The sequence below is a fragment of the Bacillus rossius genome, chromosome 1 (assembly GCF_032445375.1).
Source record: "Bacillus rossius redtenbacheri isolate Brsri chromosome 1, Brsri_v3, whole genome shotgun sequence".
NCBI classification, from domain to species: Eukaryota; Metazoa; Arthropoda; class Insecta; order Phasmatodea; family Bacillidae; genus Bacillus; species Bacillus rossius.
In genome coordinates this window covers 100,702,999-100,722,257 of record NC_086330.1, presented here as the reverse complement: position 1 = coordinate 100,722,257, position 19,259 = coordinate 100,702,999, and the positions used below count along the sequence as shown (strand labels likewise).

The window sequence follows — 19,259 nt, the reverse complement described above, 5'->3', positions numbered from 1 at the left end:
TTTTCCAACAATCACAAAAATATTTATCGTTTTGTTTTCAGATGTCAGAGAATTAAGTGTTTTGAGAAGATCTCAGATGATGAAGCTATTGATGTGCTAAGACGTTTGCATGATTTGCCTACAAAAAATCAACAAGACACATTTATTCAATCTCTGATTGATATACATGATGTTGATCGCCGTCAACCTCGGAAGAAAGAGGGGGCAAGAATTGTTGACAAAGTTTACAAATACTATGTTATTATAGGCCATGTAAAGAGAGAGGTATGTTACAAAGCTTTCTTATCATTGTTTGCTATTACTGATAAACGAGTGAAGAGGATTAGAAAACTTGCTTTATTGGGCAAAAGTCCCGTTGATGAAAGAGGGAAAACATCAAGTGCTAACACACTTCCACCTGAAGTTCGGGAAAAAATCAGAAACCACATTCTTAGCTTTCCAGTTAAATGCACAAAATACACTGGTAAAACAAAATCATATCTCGATGCCAGACTGTCTGTAAAGTCCATGTATAATCTATTCAAAGATAAAAATCCTGAGATTAACTGCAGTTATCAGTTTTTCATTAAGTTTTTCAATGAAAACTTTTCTCTATCATTTGGCAGACCCCAGGTTGATTGCTGCTGTACTTGTGAGGAGTTAGAACTTAAAATTAAAAGCCCTCACATAAATGAAGCAGCCAAGAGGTGTGCGGCAGCGGAACTAATGATTCACAGAAGGAGGGCAAAGAAGTTTTATAATGAACTTAAAAAAGAACGAGACTGCAAAACTGAACCACACGTTCTGTCCATCTGTATGGATTATATGCAAAATATTCAATTGCCACGAATCCCAGTTCAAGAGACTTTCTATATGAGGCAGTTAACAGTCAATGTTTGCTGCATACATAACATAAAGGAACATAGTGCTATGTTATACCTTTATCATGAGGGTACTGCCAACAAAGGCCCAAATGAAGTGTGCTCACTTTTAACGGATTATTTGAACACGGTTCCTCCAGAAATTAAGGAGATAAGGATTTTCTCTGACAACTGTTCTGGCCAAAACAAAAACCACTCACTGGCACGTTTGTTATTGGCTTTAACACAAACTGGTCGATTTAATAAAATAGAACAGTTCTTCCCCATCAGGGGTCATTCGTTTCTCCCCTGTGACCGAGATTTTTCAATGATTAAAAGACAGCTGAGGAAACATGACCGTTTATATTCCTTAAGAGAAATCACTGAATTAGTAATCAAGAGCAGTAATAATAATAAGTTTATGGTGACACATGTGAAATCGGAACACATATTCGATTACAAAAATTGGTGGCCTCAATATTACAAAAAGTCTGTCGTTTCAGAAGAAACGCGCCCGAGATCAGTTCCGAAAGATGATAAGCAACAGTTTGGCATAAGTTCCTTCATGCATTTTTCTTTTAGTCAAGAAATGCCTGGAACAATTGTTGCACGAAAATTTATCAATGGTATGGTACTACATACTTTTTGTTTGCGGCAAGCAATGACGAACCCCGAATTTCCACCATGCATTGCTTATCCAGAAGGGAAGGTCCCCATTAAAAAAAAGAAACTAGATGACATACGAAAACTTCTGCCCTATATTCCCGAGGAGCATAAACAATTTTACATTGATATTTCTAACTGGCCAACAGCTGAAAACATTGATTTGGAAGTACAAGATGATTAACTGGAGAACATTGATTTGTAGGTACAAGATGATTAACTGGAGAACATTGATTTGTAGGTACAAGATGATTAACTAACTGTATATAATTTAATTTTTGACATACTGTACATGAGTAAATAAACTAATATGTAGTAAAATATAACATATTGTATCTTCTTTTCTACCATTTTGTTGGATAAGAAACAATTAAAATAATATATATACTAAAATAACAATAAAATATAAAAGAGTGTTTAATAAAATACTTTTCCATGCAAAAATGGCTTCAGTCCAACATATTTTATAATTTTTTTTCGACAAACTATATACAAGAACAGTAATATAGATAATTCATATGAGTGGTGAAATTGTTAGGTACCATATTAAAAAAAGGTGTTATTATATTATTAAAATCTTCTGGCGCAGACAGTTTTTTGTGTTTTTCTCAAAAACACTTATTTAGGACTAAAGACCTTTTTGCATGGATCGATTCAGTTGTGAAGCACTGGACAACGGTATCCGCAAAAAATTAAAAAATAGAATAGAATCTTGGAATAAGATGTGTAAATTCTAAATATTCAGTGGGCGAAATTAATTTTCATGTGACGTCCGAAGAAAATAACCGACGTTCTGGGTGGGCATTTTTCGACTGAATTTAGAATAAGTAAACGTAGTAATTCGGTCAGAGCCTAAAAATTGTTTTGGACCACCTAGATAGAGTTATCTCGTAGTTAGTTGCACACTTTTGAAAACCCCTGTCATGGCTTTATCTATAGTATGTCCAAATAAACCGGTTGGCTTAGCAATTTGTAGCTATACGTCTCATTCATATTATATTAATTTTTAAGACAAACACACTTTAAAGGGTTTTTGATGTTTTACAACTTAGCTCGCAATATGCTGCATTTGTTAGAAGTAATTTCGTAAATGGAAAGTAAATCGCATCGATAGGAAATGTGTAACCCACGGTGCTGCCATCTGTGGATAATTGAGCGAATAAAAGTTCACAAAGCCGAAGGGAAACTTTATTGTTCTTTAACAAGATGGTATTATTTAAACACAATTTCTTGTTGAAAATCAGATCCAAAGACGACGTTTAGGATTTTGTTTTCAAGTCTTTTTTTTTTTAGCTTTTATCAAACCGTTTAATTATATAGTTTGAAATTTCGGTCTGTAAATCAAATGATTCGATAATCAACGTAGCTGCTCCGGCAGCGAATTCTAGTGGTGTGTGCGGAAACTACGTGTGATTCGCGTCAAGAACTGTAGTTGAAAACACATTTTGCGTATTATTACTACGCTCGGCTTTACTTAAAAGAATTCTGCGTTGAATTTCATGTCCGAGTTTCGTATAACAAGTGTGTTTGCAACATGAGAACATAATAAATTTGCCCGTTACCGAGGTTAGATGTTACACATCACTGGCGAGTACTGAATCAATCACATTATTTCTATCGAGCTGATGGTCCGGGCAATTTTTTCCCGAACACCCAAAACATTGACCAAAATGTGTAGTTTGTGCAGTGAGGGAAACGTTTTAGAGCACCTTATTCTATAGAATAGACTGTGCTTAGCGACGAGAATTCTAGTTCATTCTTATTAGACATCATCAGGCGTGCTCGAGCACCATTTCCGCAATGTTTTGGGTGATTTAATTCATTATTTCGGACTTATGTCATTACTAGTCTTTCCCTGTCATCGGGGAAATCCGAAGAACATACAAAGAAATACGAACACACAAACTCACAGGAAACAAGCCAAAATCAGCCGACGTCAAATGTTAAATGCAAAAACTGTACAGAAAATTCCGTCTCTGTTCGCCTGTACTGTCGTCGTTGTGTTGTCAGAATACCTGTTTAATTTCATCGTTGGGTTCGCATATGCGTCGTTGTATTGTCGGGGTTTTGTCCAGATTATCAGTTGGATTCCTTTGTCTGTCTCTGTGTTATCCATAGTTATTGTTTTTCTGTATTTACTGTTTATGTTGCAACTGTTTCGACTGTGCTGTGATATGGTTGTGACTTATTCCTTCCACAAAATTGTCTGTGTTGTCTTTTAATTCAACATTAGAAATTTGCTGATTTTGACTTGTTTTCTTTGTGTTTGTGTATTCATATTTTTTTGTTCGTTTTTAGGGTTTTGTATATGAAATACGGTGCAAAATAGTATTGGTGTATGTCCACAAAAAATATTTTAATTTATCATTCTTACTGCAGTAATTATTCAAAGAATGTGTTGGATGTTTCAATACTGCGAACTGAATTGTCACAGCATGCTTAACTCAGTGCTGCCAAGTTTACGTATATCCGTAATTATTAATTGTATTAACGTTGATTTACGGAACTACGGAGCGTTACGTATTTATTAGGAAAATAGAGAAACTTGACTATGTCTCAAAATCAGCCTTTTGTACGATAAATATCGCTCGTGTATCTCTTGTAATATAAAGGTTTAATAGTTCGTCTATTATTTAAAAATAAATATATTACTAACGTTTACTAGAATTTTTATTATTAAGTGGTTTGCAGACGTTTGTAATATTTAAATTACTTGATGTGTGGTTTATCTCGTGACTGTATAGAAGTAGTGTTAATTATTTGGTAGAGTCTAGTATCTAGCGTTTATTTAACTCGTGTTAAATTGTATGCACCAATGCAATTATTGATGGGTGTCGGCAGCACTCAGGGGTGCCCATTACCCCCCCCCCCCCCCTTCCAAAATTATGGTGGCGCATTCTCCGCCTCCCCTTTCAAAATATGAAATTAGGACATTGAATTTGATAGTGTCCAGCAAGGTGATCCAGGGGTCATAACCCACGAAATAATTTAAATTAAGTTTATCAAACTCGTGTTTTAATGCAAATATTAAGCGATATATTGCACGTTCGGGGCAATTAATGTTAAATGATTAACACTTTTAGATTTATTCCCCCACAAGTGTTTGAAAATCCCCCCTCCCCATTGGCCATGGCTGGGCGAGGACTTGGCAGCCCTGCGTACCTTGGGCGGGGAGCCGTGTCCGCCGCTGCGACGAGCCTCGCGGGCCTGCAGCCTCATCCTCTTCCTGGCGCGCGCCACCTGCGGGCTGTACACGTAGCCCGGGTACCGCAGCTTGTGGCGCCGGTCCTCCAGCTGCGCCTGCTCGAAGTAGCAGCGCTTCTCCTGGGCGCCCATCTCGTTCCAGCGCCGGCCCAGCATCACGCTCACCTCTTTGTTGGTGGCCTGCGGGAACTGCTGCGCCGTGCGCTTGCGCCACATGTTGGCGAACAGCATGAAGGCGTTGGGCGGACGCGGGATCTTCTTGGCGGGCCGCGGCGTGTCGCTGTCCCCTTCCCCTCCGCCCGCGTCCGCCTCGAACAGCCGCCGAGACGCCGACGTCCTCTGGGGTGCCCGGGGCGCGGCGAACTCCTGGTGTTCCTGGTCGTGCTGGAACACCTCCTGGTGTCCCTGGTCACACGTCTTCTGGATCACCTGGTGTCCCTGATCATAAGTCTTCTGAAACCCCTGATGTCCCTGGTCATACGTCTTCTGGATCACCTGGTGTCCCTTATCATACGTCTTCTGGAACCCCTGATGTCCCTGGTCACACGTCTTCTGGATCACCTGGTGTCCCTTATCATACGTCTTCTGGAACCCCTGATATCCCTGGTCATACGTCTTCTGGAACCCCTGGTGTCCCTGTTCATACGTCTTTTGGAATACCTCCTGGTGTCCCTGGTCATAAGTCTTTTGGAACACCTCCTGGTGTCCCTGGTCATAAGTCTTTTGGAACACCTCCTGGTGTCCTTGGTCGCCTGGATACTTCGTTTGGAGCTCCTCCTGGTTTCCATGGTCAAACGCCTTCTGGAACACCTCCTGGTGTCCTTGGGCACCTTGATACGTCTTTTGGAGTCCCTCCTGGTGTTCATGGTCAAACGCCTTCTGGAACACCTCCTGGTGTACTTGGGCGCCTTGATATGTCTTTGGGAGCCCCTTCTGGTCTCCCTGGTCATATGTCTTCTGGAACACCTCCTGGTGTCCGTGGTCACACGTCTTCTGGAACACCTCCTGGTGTCCCTGGACGCCTTGACACGCCTTCTGGAACACCTCCTGGTGTCCTTGGGCATCTTGATACGTCTTTTGGAGCCCCTCCTGGTGTTCATGGTCAAACGCCTTCTGGAACACCTCCTGGTGTTCTTGGGCGCCTTGATATGTCTTAGGGAGCCCCTTCTGGTCTCCCTGGTCATATGTCTTCTGGAACACCTCCTGGTGTCCGTGGTCACACGTCTTCTGGAACACCTGCTGGTGTCCCTGGTTGCCTTGACACGCCTTTTGGAACATCTCCTGGTGTCCCTGGACGCCTTGACACGCCTTCTGGAACATCTCCTGGTGTCCCTGGTTGCCTTGACACGCCTTCTGGAACATCTCCTGGTGTCCCTGGTTGCCTTGACACGCCTTCTGGAACACCTCCTGGTGTCCCTGGACGCCTTGACACGCCTTCCTCAGTCCCTTGTGGTGCCTCTGACCGGCCTGAGACTTCTTTTGCCTCGACCGCGACCTCGCTCCTGCCCCGACCTGCCCCTCGCACGCCAGGCTGCTCCTCAGCACCGCCCGGGATATGAACAGCTCCTCGGAGGACCCTCCCGGCGCGGGCGCGCTCCTGAACAGCATGCCGGGCACGACCAGCTCGTGGGACGCGGCGTCGCCCGGCCTAGCCCTCGCCCGCCCCTGCTCGCCGCGGTCCGCCGCGCACCTGGACACCGAGTCGCCGACTTCCGACAACAAGCACTTCACAGTCGCTGGCACAGCTGGTGAGTGCATTGCAACCTCCATAGAGACCCGGACTTTTCAAGGATTCTTTCACTCATTATAGCTTGTTGTACTACAACAAACATATTTTAACTTTGTACGACACATTGCTGAATATAACTTACGGAAAAACGTGTACAACTTTATATTTTAATTGACGTTTCATTCAAGCATATATTTTTTAAAACCACAGAAAAGATAATAGAATATTCAATAATGGAACATTATTTTGTCGTATCATGCTTATCAATGTGCGCAGTTGATACTGGAAATGTACTCAGGGAACGGTTTACAAATAACTTTAACTACCTATTGGAGGCTCTGGGACAACACAAATCATAAATGCCCGAGTAAGAATCTGAACCCGGTATTACTGCGAACATTTTCGTGTCAATGTACAAATTTACAAATATCTGCAATTTTACTTACTATAGGTACTGTTACATTTAGCAAAACAAACATTACCCAATCGCAACGACTCCCTCAAAAGAAGGGGAGATTCTACAGTTACAAATCAGCCATTAGGAAAGCATATGTGGTAGAGTGTATGTCCATAGGACTGGATTTTAGCCTGGCGCAGAATGAACCGCGATATTTCCGGGACTCTAACTAGAGGAGATACTGCAGAATAAATTTATAATGTACTCAACACAAAAAAGAGAGATTTATATAATTTGAGTATACATTTATCGAATATTGAGTTCAGTATCTAAGTAAGCAAAACATTAAAAAGGTAGTTTTAGCTGCTCATTACGCGAAAAAATTATGCAGTCTACGTATTTTTTTTTAATTTGGTAGAAGTTAAGCCTCTCAAAGTGTTTACATCTCTGACACCATATTATGAAATAATTCTTTGACTTGGACTGCCATTCCGATCGGCGCCGGGTCTTGGTTACGAGCATCTTGTCCAGTCCGAGTTAAGGGGCATGGTTCAGAATAATCGGTCTCGCGTTTAGAAGGACTGCGAATCAATTCCGTATCCAGCCATTCCGATTACCGTCGAATGGTTTCCCCTGAAGCAACTCCAAGCAAATGCCACGGCCGATTCCATGCCCAAGATTCCCGAGCTTTTTTTTTTGTTAGTGTACCTCGTACCTGGGACGTAAATCAAACTTTAAAAAAATTAAACTTGTAATAACCTTAATTGCACATTCTGGTCTAAGTTACATGAGCTATGAGAGAAAATAAATTCTACAACTATTAAAAGCTCATGACTAAAATTTACGCTGTACCAAAACACTCGCTATGTGTATTTTATTCTAATACCAACGCATTTTGTGAGAAAAAAATATTACTTTAGTAATTACACATACAAGTTTCTTATTATAAAATTAACGTTAAATATTTTAACCCATGAAGACATTTGTATAATGAAAATAATTATATAGATTCACATTATCATTCTACAAGAAGCTAAACAAATAAAAATCTATTATTTATACCAGGAATTTGTAGTTCATGGAAAAATTATTTCATTCTTGGACTCGTTTCTGGACAAGATTGAACTGTATTGACGCAACCTTTATTGTTGAATTTTTTTTTTTTGCAATAATAGCTCACTAAAAATATAGTTAGTATGAAATCAAATTATTGAGATCCGTCACTGTGGTAAATGACAAGCAGTGAAAAAATATATTTCAAAGCTGTCTTTAAAGAATTTTTAAGTAGAGAACACAGAAAATTTTCTGTAAGTCCTAATAAAAAAAATTATTTCCTATATTAGTAAAGACTTACGTAAAACTGCAGTTTTCGTCTGACATGGATGAACATTGTGACATTTCATTTGCTATGAAGCAAAAGCTGATGCACCATAAATACAAGGCGAAAATTGGTTAAGAGCGGCTGAAATAATTGTGTGCAATTATTCTTTTGTTGTCTTTATAAGCCATCGTAGCGCCAAAGACTGCATTGCCACAGAGAATAAATATGGGTAAACACTAGTGTAAGCCAAGTAAAATGCAGAAATACAGACATGAATTAACGTTTATTAAATTTTATATTTATTTATTCTATGGCTTGGTGAATTTTTGTTCATGTTTTTATAACCATAAAGTAATATTCTCGTTAAATTTTCATAACCTACATTTCAGAATTCTTTATTTAAGGGGTGATTTAGTATAAAGAAACCTTGAAAAGAGCATTTAAAGAATGACAACCAAATAATTGCACAGATTCTTACAGAAAACTCTATGCAGTATTTCGTGAAGGAAAGAGCCGTTTTTTGTTTACGCCCTCACTTAAGTAATTTTGCAACAGAGAAATTGGGGCCAAATCTCCTACAAATTTAATACCAGACACGTCGTGCACATGTCAAATTTTTACCAGGAATTTTGATTCGCAGCCTTACACAGAGGGGAGAAAATCTAATTTCAGAGACTTGAAACCTAGTTTTTGAAGTAGTTTTGGGTGCACCTACTAGATAGTAGCTTTCATAATATAGGTATTACTAACAAAGCTACACTTATTGAGATGAGTATAAGCTATTTTCAGGCAAACGAGTGAAAATTTATTCCCTTTATTTTGGTAGCCACATATTTTGTGGTGTGGCATACCAGATATTCTGCATCTCCTACACATTTATATAAGAACGTTACATTTTATAATAAAACAGTATTACTTTTTTTGCACAGTTTAAATCTCCTCTAAAATCAATTAGTCCCTAAGTAGTTAAATTATCATTATAAAGCCAATGCTTTGGATTTTAACCTTCTGCTCGAGTTTTTTTGCTAGTAGTTAGGGACACACTCAACAGATAGCGTCACATGTCGCGCAAAACATGGTTTCAGTTTGCACTATATCTTCCTTCTTCTCCTTGTCCTATGGCCCTACACCCTAAATTTGTACTCTGAAGAAAAACTATCTTGACACTATTGTTGCCTCTGGAAGAATTTAAATGTTAATCAGGCCATGATTGGTACCAAAAAATTGTCAGACATCATAATGGGATACACAACTTTCGTGATTACATTGCTTTAGAGTGCTTCTCATAAATACCTTCACGTGTTTTTGTTACGTCTAAACGAGAAAAACACAACATATGTCTGACATTAAAGATTTTCAGTTTTATGAATCGAATTTGCATTAAGAATATTTATAAAAAAAAACATGAATAAAAGTAGCAAGTTATATAACTCGTTAGTTGAATATATTACCGGGATGTAAGAACAGTTTCGTTTAATATTTATTTTTTTATTGGCTTTTAAAACACCCTAACATAAATTACATTATTTTTACAACCATTGACCAGACCATTACCTCTGTTTGCGATTTTCTCGTAAAATGTTTTACTAAATTTGAGGTTATGTTCGCATTTCAGTCTCTACAAAATTTCAAGGGATTAATTCGCAAACTTGAGAGCTTAACTCGTTTGCAGCTGGAGCGAGGCGTGAAGATGATTGAGCATAATAAATAAAACACAAGCGAGAAAGTTAGTTTAGTTAAATCGAGTCACGACTCTTATGTTAAAATGAGTTAATCGTACACGAACACACTGCTTCTGGGTTACGACCACATCCTAACATTTCGGCATCTGCAACCATCCTCAATTGTGATTAGCGACAGAAGGTCTGGTAATTTTCTCTCCCCCCCCCCCTTAACCTAACTAAAACTAGGCGTATTTTGTAAGTGGGGTCCGGGTTCGGGAGGGACCTAGCCGAAGCCTATACGCCAAGTCATGCTAGAATTAACCTTCCTGGGATAAGGTCGCATGCATCATGTGCTATGTTCGGAGATTGGCCAGCCATGGTAGCAATTGGCACCACGACTGCCTCTCCTATCTTAACTCTAAATTAAAACTATGTTCATTTGTGCCCAGGTAAAACCTGCATAGACATGGGAAAACCCTGGGCACAGACATGCGGGGTGCAAATATGGTCTACCATGCTGAGGTTGGGGCACTTGGACGCTAGGTCCGTTTTCATATTTTAAGACCGGGTTGGATTTGACGACCAGTGGCGCTCTTACCACCCACTCGGCTAGTAAAAGCACCAGAAACTAGAGAAGGAAGAAGGCAAAACCAACTTAGAAACTAGGCAATAAATTAAAACCTGTTTCACTATGTGTACTACCTGCAGAAGCCACCTCCTTGGATATTAGTCATTCGCCTATAATTCTGCAAGGGCGTACAGAGATTAAAATCTTATATATTAGAATTAATGTTTCCGTGTTCGTCTTCTTTGCGTTCATGCATCGTTCATTCGATTGCGTTGAAACTTCGTACAATTGTTGTTGGCACTTTCACAAAACGTTTCTGACATAGTACCATCAACGTACACTAGGTGGTGCGCGAGTCGTATCGGATAATACACATACAATTAATTTCGCTATTGCATTGTTCAAGCTTTATTTGTATCCATAGCGACGAGATTTTTTTCATTGTTGATACCTTCTGCGTCTCCATGGCAACGGCTATTGCAATTTTTTTTTCTTTCACTGTGCAGTCGTGATCAGTGCAAGAGTTGTGCTTGTAGACTGCCGTGACAAAGCAGGGCACATGAGCTAGTATTCTATATAATTTGTAACTAACGGCTTAATCTTAATGGTGTGTAAACAGTGTGACAGTTCTGGTGTTCTAACACACTACTTATACAGCGCCATTCACAGCCGAGCTGTGATTGTTCTCTGTGGGTAGCAGAACCTGGCCAATACGATGAGCGTGCTTAGTAGATGCAGCAGCCTTGACTGTGGCTAGCACTTAATTTTACAGACCTATAACGCTATAAGGTCTTATTTCACAAACGAATTTCGTTACTTTAACAATCACGATTTTTATTTCAGCAAAATACATGACGCTCACGCTGATGATTACGTCTTCTCTGGTCAAATAAACGGTGTTCCAAAAACAAAATGCTCACATTAGGAATGGCAATAAATGAATATTTTAAAACGCAGATTGGGAGGGGGGATATAATGGTTTTCCATTTTGTAGTTGTTTACTTTCATTTAAATTGTTGCATTTTAATGGTCTTTAATAAATTAAACAAAAATCTTTCTGTGCTATATGGGTAAGTGTAGTCTCATAAATAAAAGTGCAATATTAAGTAATTATAATTATATGTTATTCTTCCTTCTTATTTACTTCTTATATATATAAATTAATCTTTTATGTTACTACTACTACTTTTATTGATGCTACTAATATTTTTACTACTACTACTACTACTACTACTATTATCCACTACTAATGGTGCTTTTGCTAGTACTACACTGTAAAAAATCTACTTTTTACAAGGATGGTTCTCGGAAACTCAGTTGCTAACGATATCACTTCCATAACTGCAAGGCAGAATTTGTGAAATTACAAATGGTACAAAGTACTGCCTTGGAAACTAAGTTTCCAAGGACAATTCTTGTAAAAAGTACAAACATTTTTGAAGTTATACTTATTCAGGCGCGTTATGAAAAAAATGACGAGGGTGCATTTTTACGTTGCGCCCGCATGATGTAACGATATTTTTAAAGGATTAAAAAAAGGCTACTTACAAAAAAGGCTACATACAAATAAAAATTATGTATGTGCTTTTAAATTTTATATTTTAGTGATTGATTTTAAATAGTGGTCCATATCATTAAAAAAACATTTATATATTGGGAATATTAGTGATAGAAATTGTGTCTATAAACTTTTCTACTGTATTTTCATTAATATTTATGTAAGTGAGTTTATTTTATTTTATATATTATTTATTTGCGTAAGTTATAAATAATTACATTATTATCTAATAAATAATTAAAATTTATAAATTAGAGTAAGCATTCAGCACAATTATTAATTTGTATTTATTATATAATATATATTTTTTTATTAAATTAAGTAATTAATTTTATAATTTTTTTATATTAATATTGAATAGTGATTTTTAGTTTTTTTAAAATTTGATTGAATATATATTTTTTACCGACCCTATTTATATTATAATTTCAGTCTTTTTATTTTTTTATTTATATTAATCATTTGCATGCTGAATTAAAGTTAGTATTTTATTAAGCCGTGTAATTACATAAGTTTTTTACAGTGTACATCTTCTACTACTACTACTAGCCTACTATTGTTAATAATGCTGCTGCTGATGCTGTGGCGTGCCAAGTGTCGCATGCTGCCCGCACTCGGCCGTCGTCCAGGCACCGCGGCGGCGCCCATTGTGCGCGGGAAGACCTGGCCAGGTGGCTGTTGTGGAGCGGGAGGGACCGGCCCTCGCATTCCCCCGGCGAGAACAGCCCTGTTCGCGTAATTAGAGCGGAACCCTCGGCCACGCCTGCCCTCCCCTTCGCGACGCGCCCTTTAGAACCCGCTCGGTCCCCATTACTCATATTGATAGCGCGCGCGGGCCGGCGAAACCCGCCCGTCCGTGCATTTAAAACACCAATTACACGATCCTGGTGTTGTGTGCGATCGCGGCTGTAGCGGAGGGTAGGGCAACAATGGCAGGGCCTCGGAACACGTTAACGAGCGGAAACACAAGAGACCCGTAAAGGGGGTAGGGGGGGCAGGTTGCTAGCGCGATCATCTTAAGGCTCGGTGGCGCACGCCATGTTGATTTTTTATTTTTTATTTTCTCATCATTACTATTGAAGTCATACTTCTAATGCGACTTCCAACAAGGTTGCGTTAAACGTTTAACGCTACCATAGAGGGGGTATGAAAGCACTGTCTGTTTGTACGCGGTGTTCTACAAAACTACTATACGAATTTTAATGGGGGTTTCAAGTTAACTTGAGCGTAGCAGAGAAAGAAATATAAGCTTTATTTCATCAAAATCGGCTCAAGGAAAGAAAATAAATCTTAATTTTATGACACACAATAGAATCATTATAAGAAGCCATTAAGTTTTGAGTTATGGGAACATAATAGTTCCTGGTATCGCTGTCACACGCTCCCGGCCGAGCATATGAGGAAACGGCGGCGGGTTATTGCAAGGAACTAAGTAGAGAGTAAGAAAAAAATAAAGATCTTGACAGTTTGTAGTGTCGCCATATTTGTTTCAATTTTCAATACCCTTTTTGTATATTACAATTTAAATTGCAGGAAAAAAATCATGTTTCATAGACACATAAATAGTGAGTGTGTGTCATTTCTCTATGTCCGCGAGGTCTCGCCGCGTAAATTTTCTCCTTGGGGCGAACCCGTCCGCTTAATTATTAAATAAACCGCTTTTAACGTTGAATGATTTCATGATTTATTTCATGAAAGTTAGTTTTATAGACATTCAATAGGTGTCTCTCTCTCTCTCTCTCTCTCACTCTCTCACTCTCTCACTCTCTGAAAATCAATCTATGAATCGTTACAAATTTATTTCCTTTATTTTTTTTAGTTTGATTTGATACAATATGATTTCACTAAAAATCAAATTCTACCCCTTCCTTTTTTCATTTCCACATTACGAAGTTTCACTACTTCTTCTCGCGGAGGGACTCCACGCACTATTTTTGCATGCAATTAAAAACTATTTTAAGGGCTATTCTGCAAATGTTAACACGATATCATATATCCATCGTTTTGTTTTGTTTTTGTCACAGAATAGATATTAAGGGTCCTATTTCATTACATTTAGAGAATGAGAATGAAAATCGACCTGTAGTTTCCCGCCTGAGACAGGATCTACATGTCTGGAACGAGGCTGATATACCGGAGGGACAGACCTGTCGTTCCAGCCAGCCTGAAGATTGTGTGAGACGGGGTGTGGAGCAGCGACGGAATGAAGTGGGGTTGGGGGATGGGAGTGCCACGGCTACGTCCACCACGTTTTTCTCCCTCGCCAAAATCCGGGTTAGACCCCGCCGGTATCGAACCCCAGTCGCCTCGTTGGGAGGCGAGTGTTCTAGTCACTCAACCACCACCAATTATAATTAAATGGGCGGAAAAGAGTGATGGGGTGGTTTTTCTAAATTTCACCCCCCCCTTTTTTTTATCAGCTGTAGACAATAATTTTTGCCAATTTTATCCCCTCAAGAAGTACCAAAATTAACCTATAATGGTTGGGGAAAGAGGATGGGGTGTTTTTTTTTTTTATGAATCTCACGTGACAATTTAGACAATAATTTCCTCTTTGTTTTTTTAATTCGGCAGATGAGTAAAGTTTTATCTAGAAATACCAAATTGCGTTTTATGGAGTGGGAAATGGGTACGGGATGGTTTTTGCGAAATATCATGTAGACTAGGATCTTCTTCTTTTTTTTATCAATCAAATTGTTATTGCAATGGTACTCTTTTTTTGAACGTCAGTTGTGCAAAAGTGTCACCAAGTACCCAAGTTTCGCTTTATTGGATAGGAGTAGGTTTTGGGGATTTTTTTTAACTTGTGTAGACAGTGATATTCCCGTTGTTTTGAAGGTTAGTTACGCAAAATGTACATCATGCTATGAATAAAACTTTAGATTTGTATTAAAAACACGCATGCTAAAAATTATATACTCTTCTTTATACATCCACATATTCTCCATCAATGACTTTATTGTTTTTTTTTATTGTTTTTGTGGCTACGTAGTGTAAAATAACCAAACCAATGGACTGAGCTAAGTATTAAATTATTATGAAAATTATTTTAGCAAATAAAATATGTTCTTAAATTATAATGTTAAAATGCAATAATAAGTTTTGTAAGACAAAGTGTAAAAGGATGCACTCGAACCTGGAGACTTTAAATCCAAAACAATTCACTTAACGGCTTTTTTTTTTAAAATTTGCATATGGACAGTAGTTTCAGGTATATGTACACAGTTTATGACACTTTTGGACAGAGGCTCAAGCGCGCATGCTCAAAATCACTTCTTCCACATTTTACATTATTTTACAATACAGGTACAAGGGTTTGGTCAGCAATGTAGTCTGCATTAGTTAATAGCTAAATCCAGTGTTTTAAGAGACATCTGTCTCGAACCGACTAACTATACAATTTCATAATTCTTTTTGCAGGTAACCAGATAATTAAGAATTAATATCAAGCGCCTAAAGTTATTTTAATTAATTAATAAACAATTTTCCACCAACTACTGAACTTTTGAAATACAAAGCACCAGCGTAATTTCTTAGCTAGAAAATCAATATTTTCTTTATTATATTAATGTGGAAAGTATTGTTTACCTCAATAAAAAATAATTTATAATGTGCTATTCAAGACAATAGTGTATTGAAATACATAGCGCATGTTTGTTTTTAAGTTTACAAACGTGTTTTTTATGTTATTAAAGAAAATAGATTTACATACTGCAATAACATCCTGAGTGATAAAATTTCTGAGAGTGGAAAGTATATAACTTAACTACAATAAATAACACTATATGTACACTAAATACTACACTATAGACTATGCACTACATATAATACAATCTCACACCCTCCTCTACCAAATGCCGTATACCGAGAGCTGAGATATTACATGTTAGTAAATAATAACTATCATTTTGTACGTGCGTGACCTGTGTGAAGCACTCTGTTCACGTGAAGGAAGTAACCGTGAAATGTGACGTCGCTGGCTGTGTGACGTGTACTGCCGTGTAACCGCGCACAGAGCTGAACCGGCGGCATCAGAGAGTGATCGACCTCTTGGCTTCTGGTCGGGCGCGGCGCGCAACAACGGCACAAGGCGCGCCCTTATCCTGCGACCGCCGAGCCGTTTTTCATTTCAATTCTGTACGTCACTTGTTTGCCACAAATATTTTCAACAGATACCTCACTTATTAATTTTCTTAGAGATGTTTGTTTATTATTATTATTATTATTATTATTATTAGGGAAACCATTTTTACAGCAGCAAGAGCAATATCAGATTCTCAGTATAACCGAAGTGAGTAGGTAACGAAATACGTGTGTAACGTATGAAACGAATATCGCTCGATGCCGCAAGGTTAAATAAAAGGTTTTGAATTGAAACATCTTTACAGTCGGTTACATATGGCAGCAGCAGCGCGTGTTGTCGTATACGTTCCGATACTTTTGTAAACGTTTGCATATTTTGCATACTTAACATACTTTTTTGCATACATTTACTTACTTCTGTGCAGTTTCGCATACTTTCGCGTACTTTTGCGTACTTTTGTCTACTTTATCATACTTTCGCAACTCGTAATCCGCAACTCTAAACTTTCAACCTGAGGTTGGATACGGTGTTAGCATAAGAATTGTAACAATTTGTTTACACATTTACAGTACAGTTATTGCTATGATAAACCCATTCATTCATTGTTATATATTTCAGTGAAGGTATGGACAGACACTAGAAAATGCAGGTATATTCTCAACGTATGATTACGCTTGTTTAAAATTATAAAAGTACCCTAAAAATTTTTCTAACTCTTTTATCTGTGAGGTTTCACTTCTAATACGTGTGGCGACCACTGTTCATGTATTATTCTTCATTAAAATTGATTTTGGATCTTCAAAAACAAATACAGTTTCCACATAAATAATAAAGCCATTAAAAAGGCATTCGAAAAATAAAATAAAATGTCCGAAACGAAAAAAAAAAAAATTTTTTAATGGAATCTAAGTATTAAATCCCTCGACCGGGTTACGAGGCTTCAGTGGCGTCACGTTCAATGCATAATAATTGGAAGAGATTATAAGCACAGTTTCACGGCGCAAAATGGCCGTCAGAAGGACCCCTGACACCGAGAGTCAGGAAGTTTGAAAATTAATTTCTTTAAAAAATGACTAAACTAAGAAAATAGCTCACATTAAAGGTACGAAAAAAAGTATAATATTTTTTTTCCCTGTATGTGCTCTTAAATGGTGGTCTGATTTTTTAAGAGAAAATTACACAGTACAAACAAAAAATTAAAAAAAAGTAGATAAACCCGAACAAAAAACTATAATTTACACAAAGAAATAATGTAAACTACATAGTTTTACTTGAAGAACTTAAAATTTTTTCATTATTTAACAATACATACTAAGCAACTTATCACGTAAAGTGTACAGGCCAACAACACACACGCACACAATCACACAATCACACTCTCGTACTGAAGTTGGCAGAAGACGGCATGATGTGACGTAGTGACCTCACCATCGCCGCATAGCAGCCCCCGAAACATCGCGGAGACGAGTCGCTCGATGACAGCTAATAAGCGTGAATGGTTGATTACAGTGTTGCCAGACGTGGCACACGCAATCCGGGCACACTCACCTCTACACGCGAGCACTTTCAGATACAGGAAATTCCCAGTTTGGGTGTCGTTCAAGCAACAACACAGAAAAAAGTGTGAAAACAAAATATTGATGTCTTTTTTTTAATACGTTTATCATATACACTGTTCTGTTAAATCACATCATAGCGTGTCATAAATTTTTATAGTTTGGATGCAGTATTGACTACTGCTAAGGACCGTGCGTATGATTTTTAAAATGCGTCGTTGAGCGTTTGGGGAAGGAGTTCATGTGAACGTTCAATACTACTATTTCAGCCACATGTGAAACATAGTATTTTCAGGTTAAAGGTTGGTGTAAATTTTTTCTAAATATTCGGTACCTCTAGTATAAATAAGGCAACGTAAATTTATATTGTACTTTAATAGTGTAGCCGAGACTTTTTTCAATGAAAAAAAAATCCCTTCTGATGTCGCCACCGTACTGTTTACTTGATACCAGCTGCAACTTGATGCTGTGGTTCTCCAGAGATCCCTAAGAATATAGATTAGCCAAGGCTGTTTTCAAAAAGGGAAGGATATTTAATGTCAATATTTTACTGCCAGGTTAAAGTCTGTTTATCACCCTAATTGGTGTTCAATTCCAAGTGAATACTGTTGAATATTTTTTGACTATTAATCTTTTTTTCTTTTTTCTAAAGTCGGGTACATTTGACTGTACTGTAAATCCCCATTCTGTGAGAAACACCCATTCAATGGAGAATCCTCTTCCTGTGGGATATACCCTTTCTGTGGTTAAGTCCCAGTCAGATGTGCAGATTGGCTGGACTTCAGTTCTTTGATGTTATAACTTTTCTGGTTCAACATGAGTGGCAGAAAGCGGGATGCTGTATGGCTTTCATTTGAACATGCTGAGAACCATAATAACTAACGTAATTAAAAAAAAAAGCTTGTATAAACCAAGAAAACCTGGGATTTCTCAACCCTGACAAAAAGCGCTTTCCACAATATTACCCATGTAGATATGCGTGTGGTTGTGCTGGAAACACACGATTCTTTCAAAATAGCGATAAGGAGGAAAGGTGGGTTTACGATTAAAAATTAAGAAGTACGTGTACGTACTTAACATATGACTCTATCTATACAAGTGTAATGGTTTATGATTGTGTGGGAGTTTCGACGGGTCGTATGGCGAATCATATGTTGACTTAAATATTTTATATTTTTCCTTAAAATTATCGGAAGCACTAATCAGAGCACAGCAGATTGTGTTGTTGACGCGAAAAAAAAAGTTTCGTTGGGAAAGCAGGTTATGAAGTACGAAAGGAATAGAAAATACTGAATTATTAGTATAATGTTAATAAATGATAAGATACATAGAAGAACATTCCATGAAACATTAAAAAATGATATCATTGGAATGTTATTTTATGATTTCGGAACTTTATTATTCGGGTGTATCTCTGATTAAATTGGCTATCATACGAGTATATTAATATGTATTTACAATTCATGAAAATATTTTATAAATGTAAAGACATTTTATACATGAACTAGTATTTACGTATTAAAGTTAAAACATCTTCAATTCTGAGTAGTGCAAGAATTCTAGGTTATGAGCTGAAATATTGCAATTTTTAGGTTGAATCGTATCCATGTGTCTATTATTTCAAGTAGATACACAATAAATTTCACCTTGTTACGCTGAAAAAATTATCAATCGGC

General features: G+C 37.8%; 2 protein-coding genes across 2 annotated transcripts in view; both read left to right on the top strand.

The window, feature by feature from the left end:
- LOC134532665 (BTB/POZ domain-containing protein Tiwaz) overlaps window positions 1-19,259 on the top strand; it is a 435,728-nt gene that overhangs the window by 39,554 nt on the left and 376,915 nt on the right. The window lies entirely within an intron of this gene.
- LOC134529391 (uncharacterized) lies at window positions 652-1,777 on the top strand. The gene is made up of 2 exons (XM_063363411.1): window positions 652-1,707; window positions 1,744-1,777. Exon 1 carries the CDS (start codon window positions 706-708, stop codon window positions 1,684-1,686), a length of 981 nt encoding a protein of 326 aa, XP_063219481.1. The 5' UTR covers window positions 652-705; the 3' UTR covers window positions 1,687-1,707; window positions 1,744-1,777.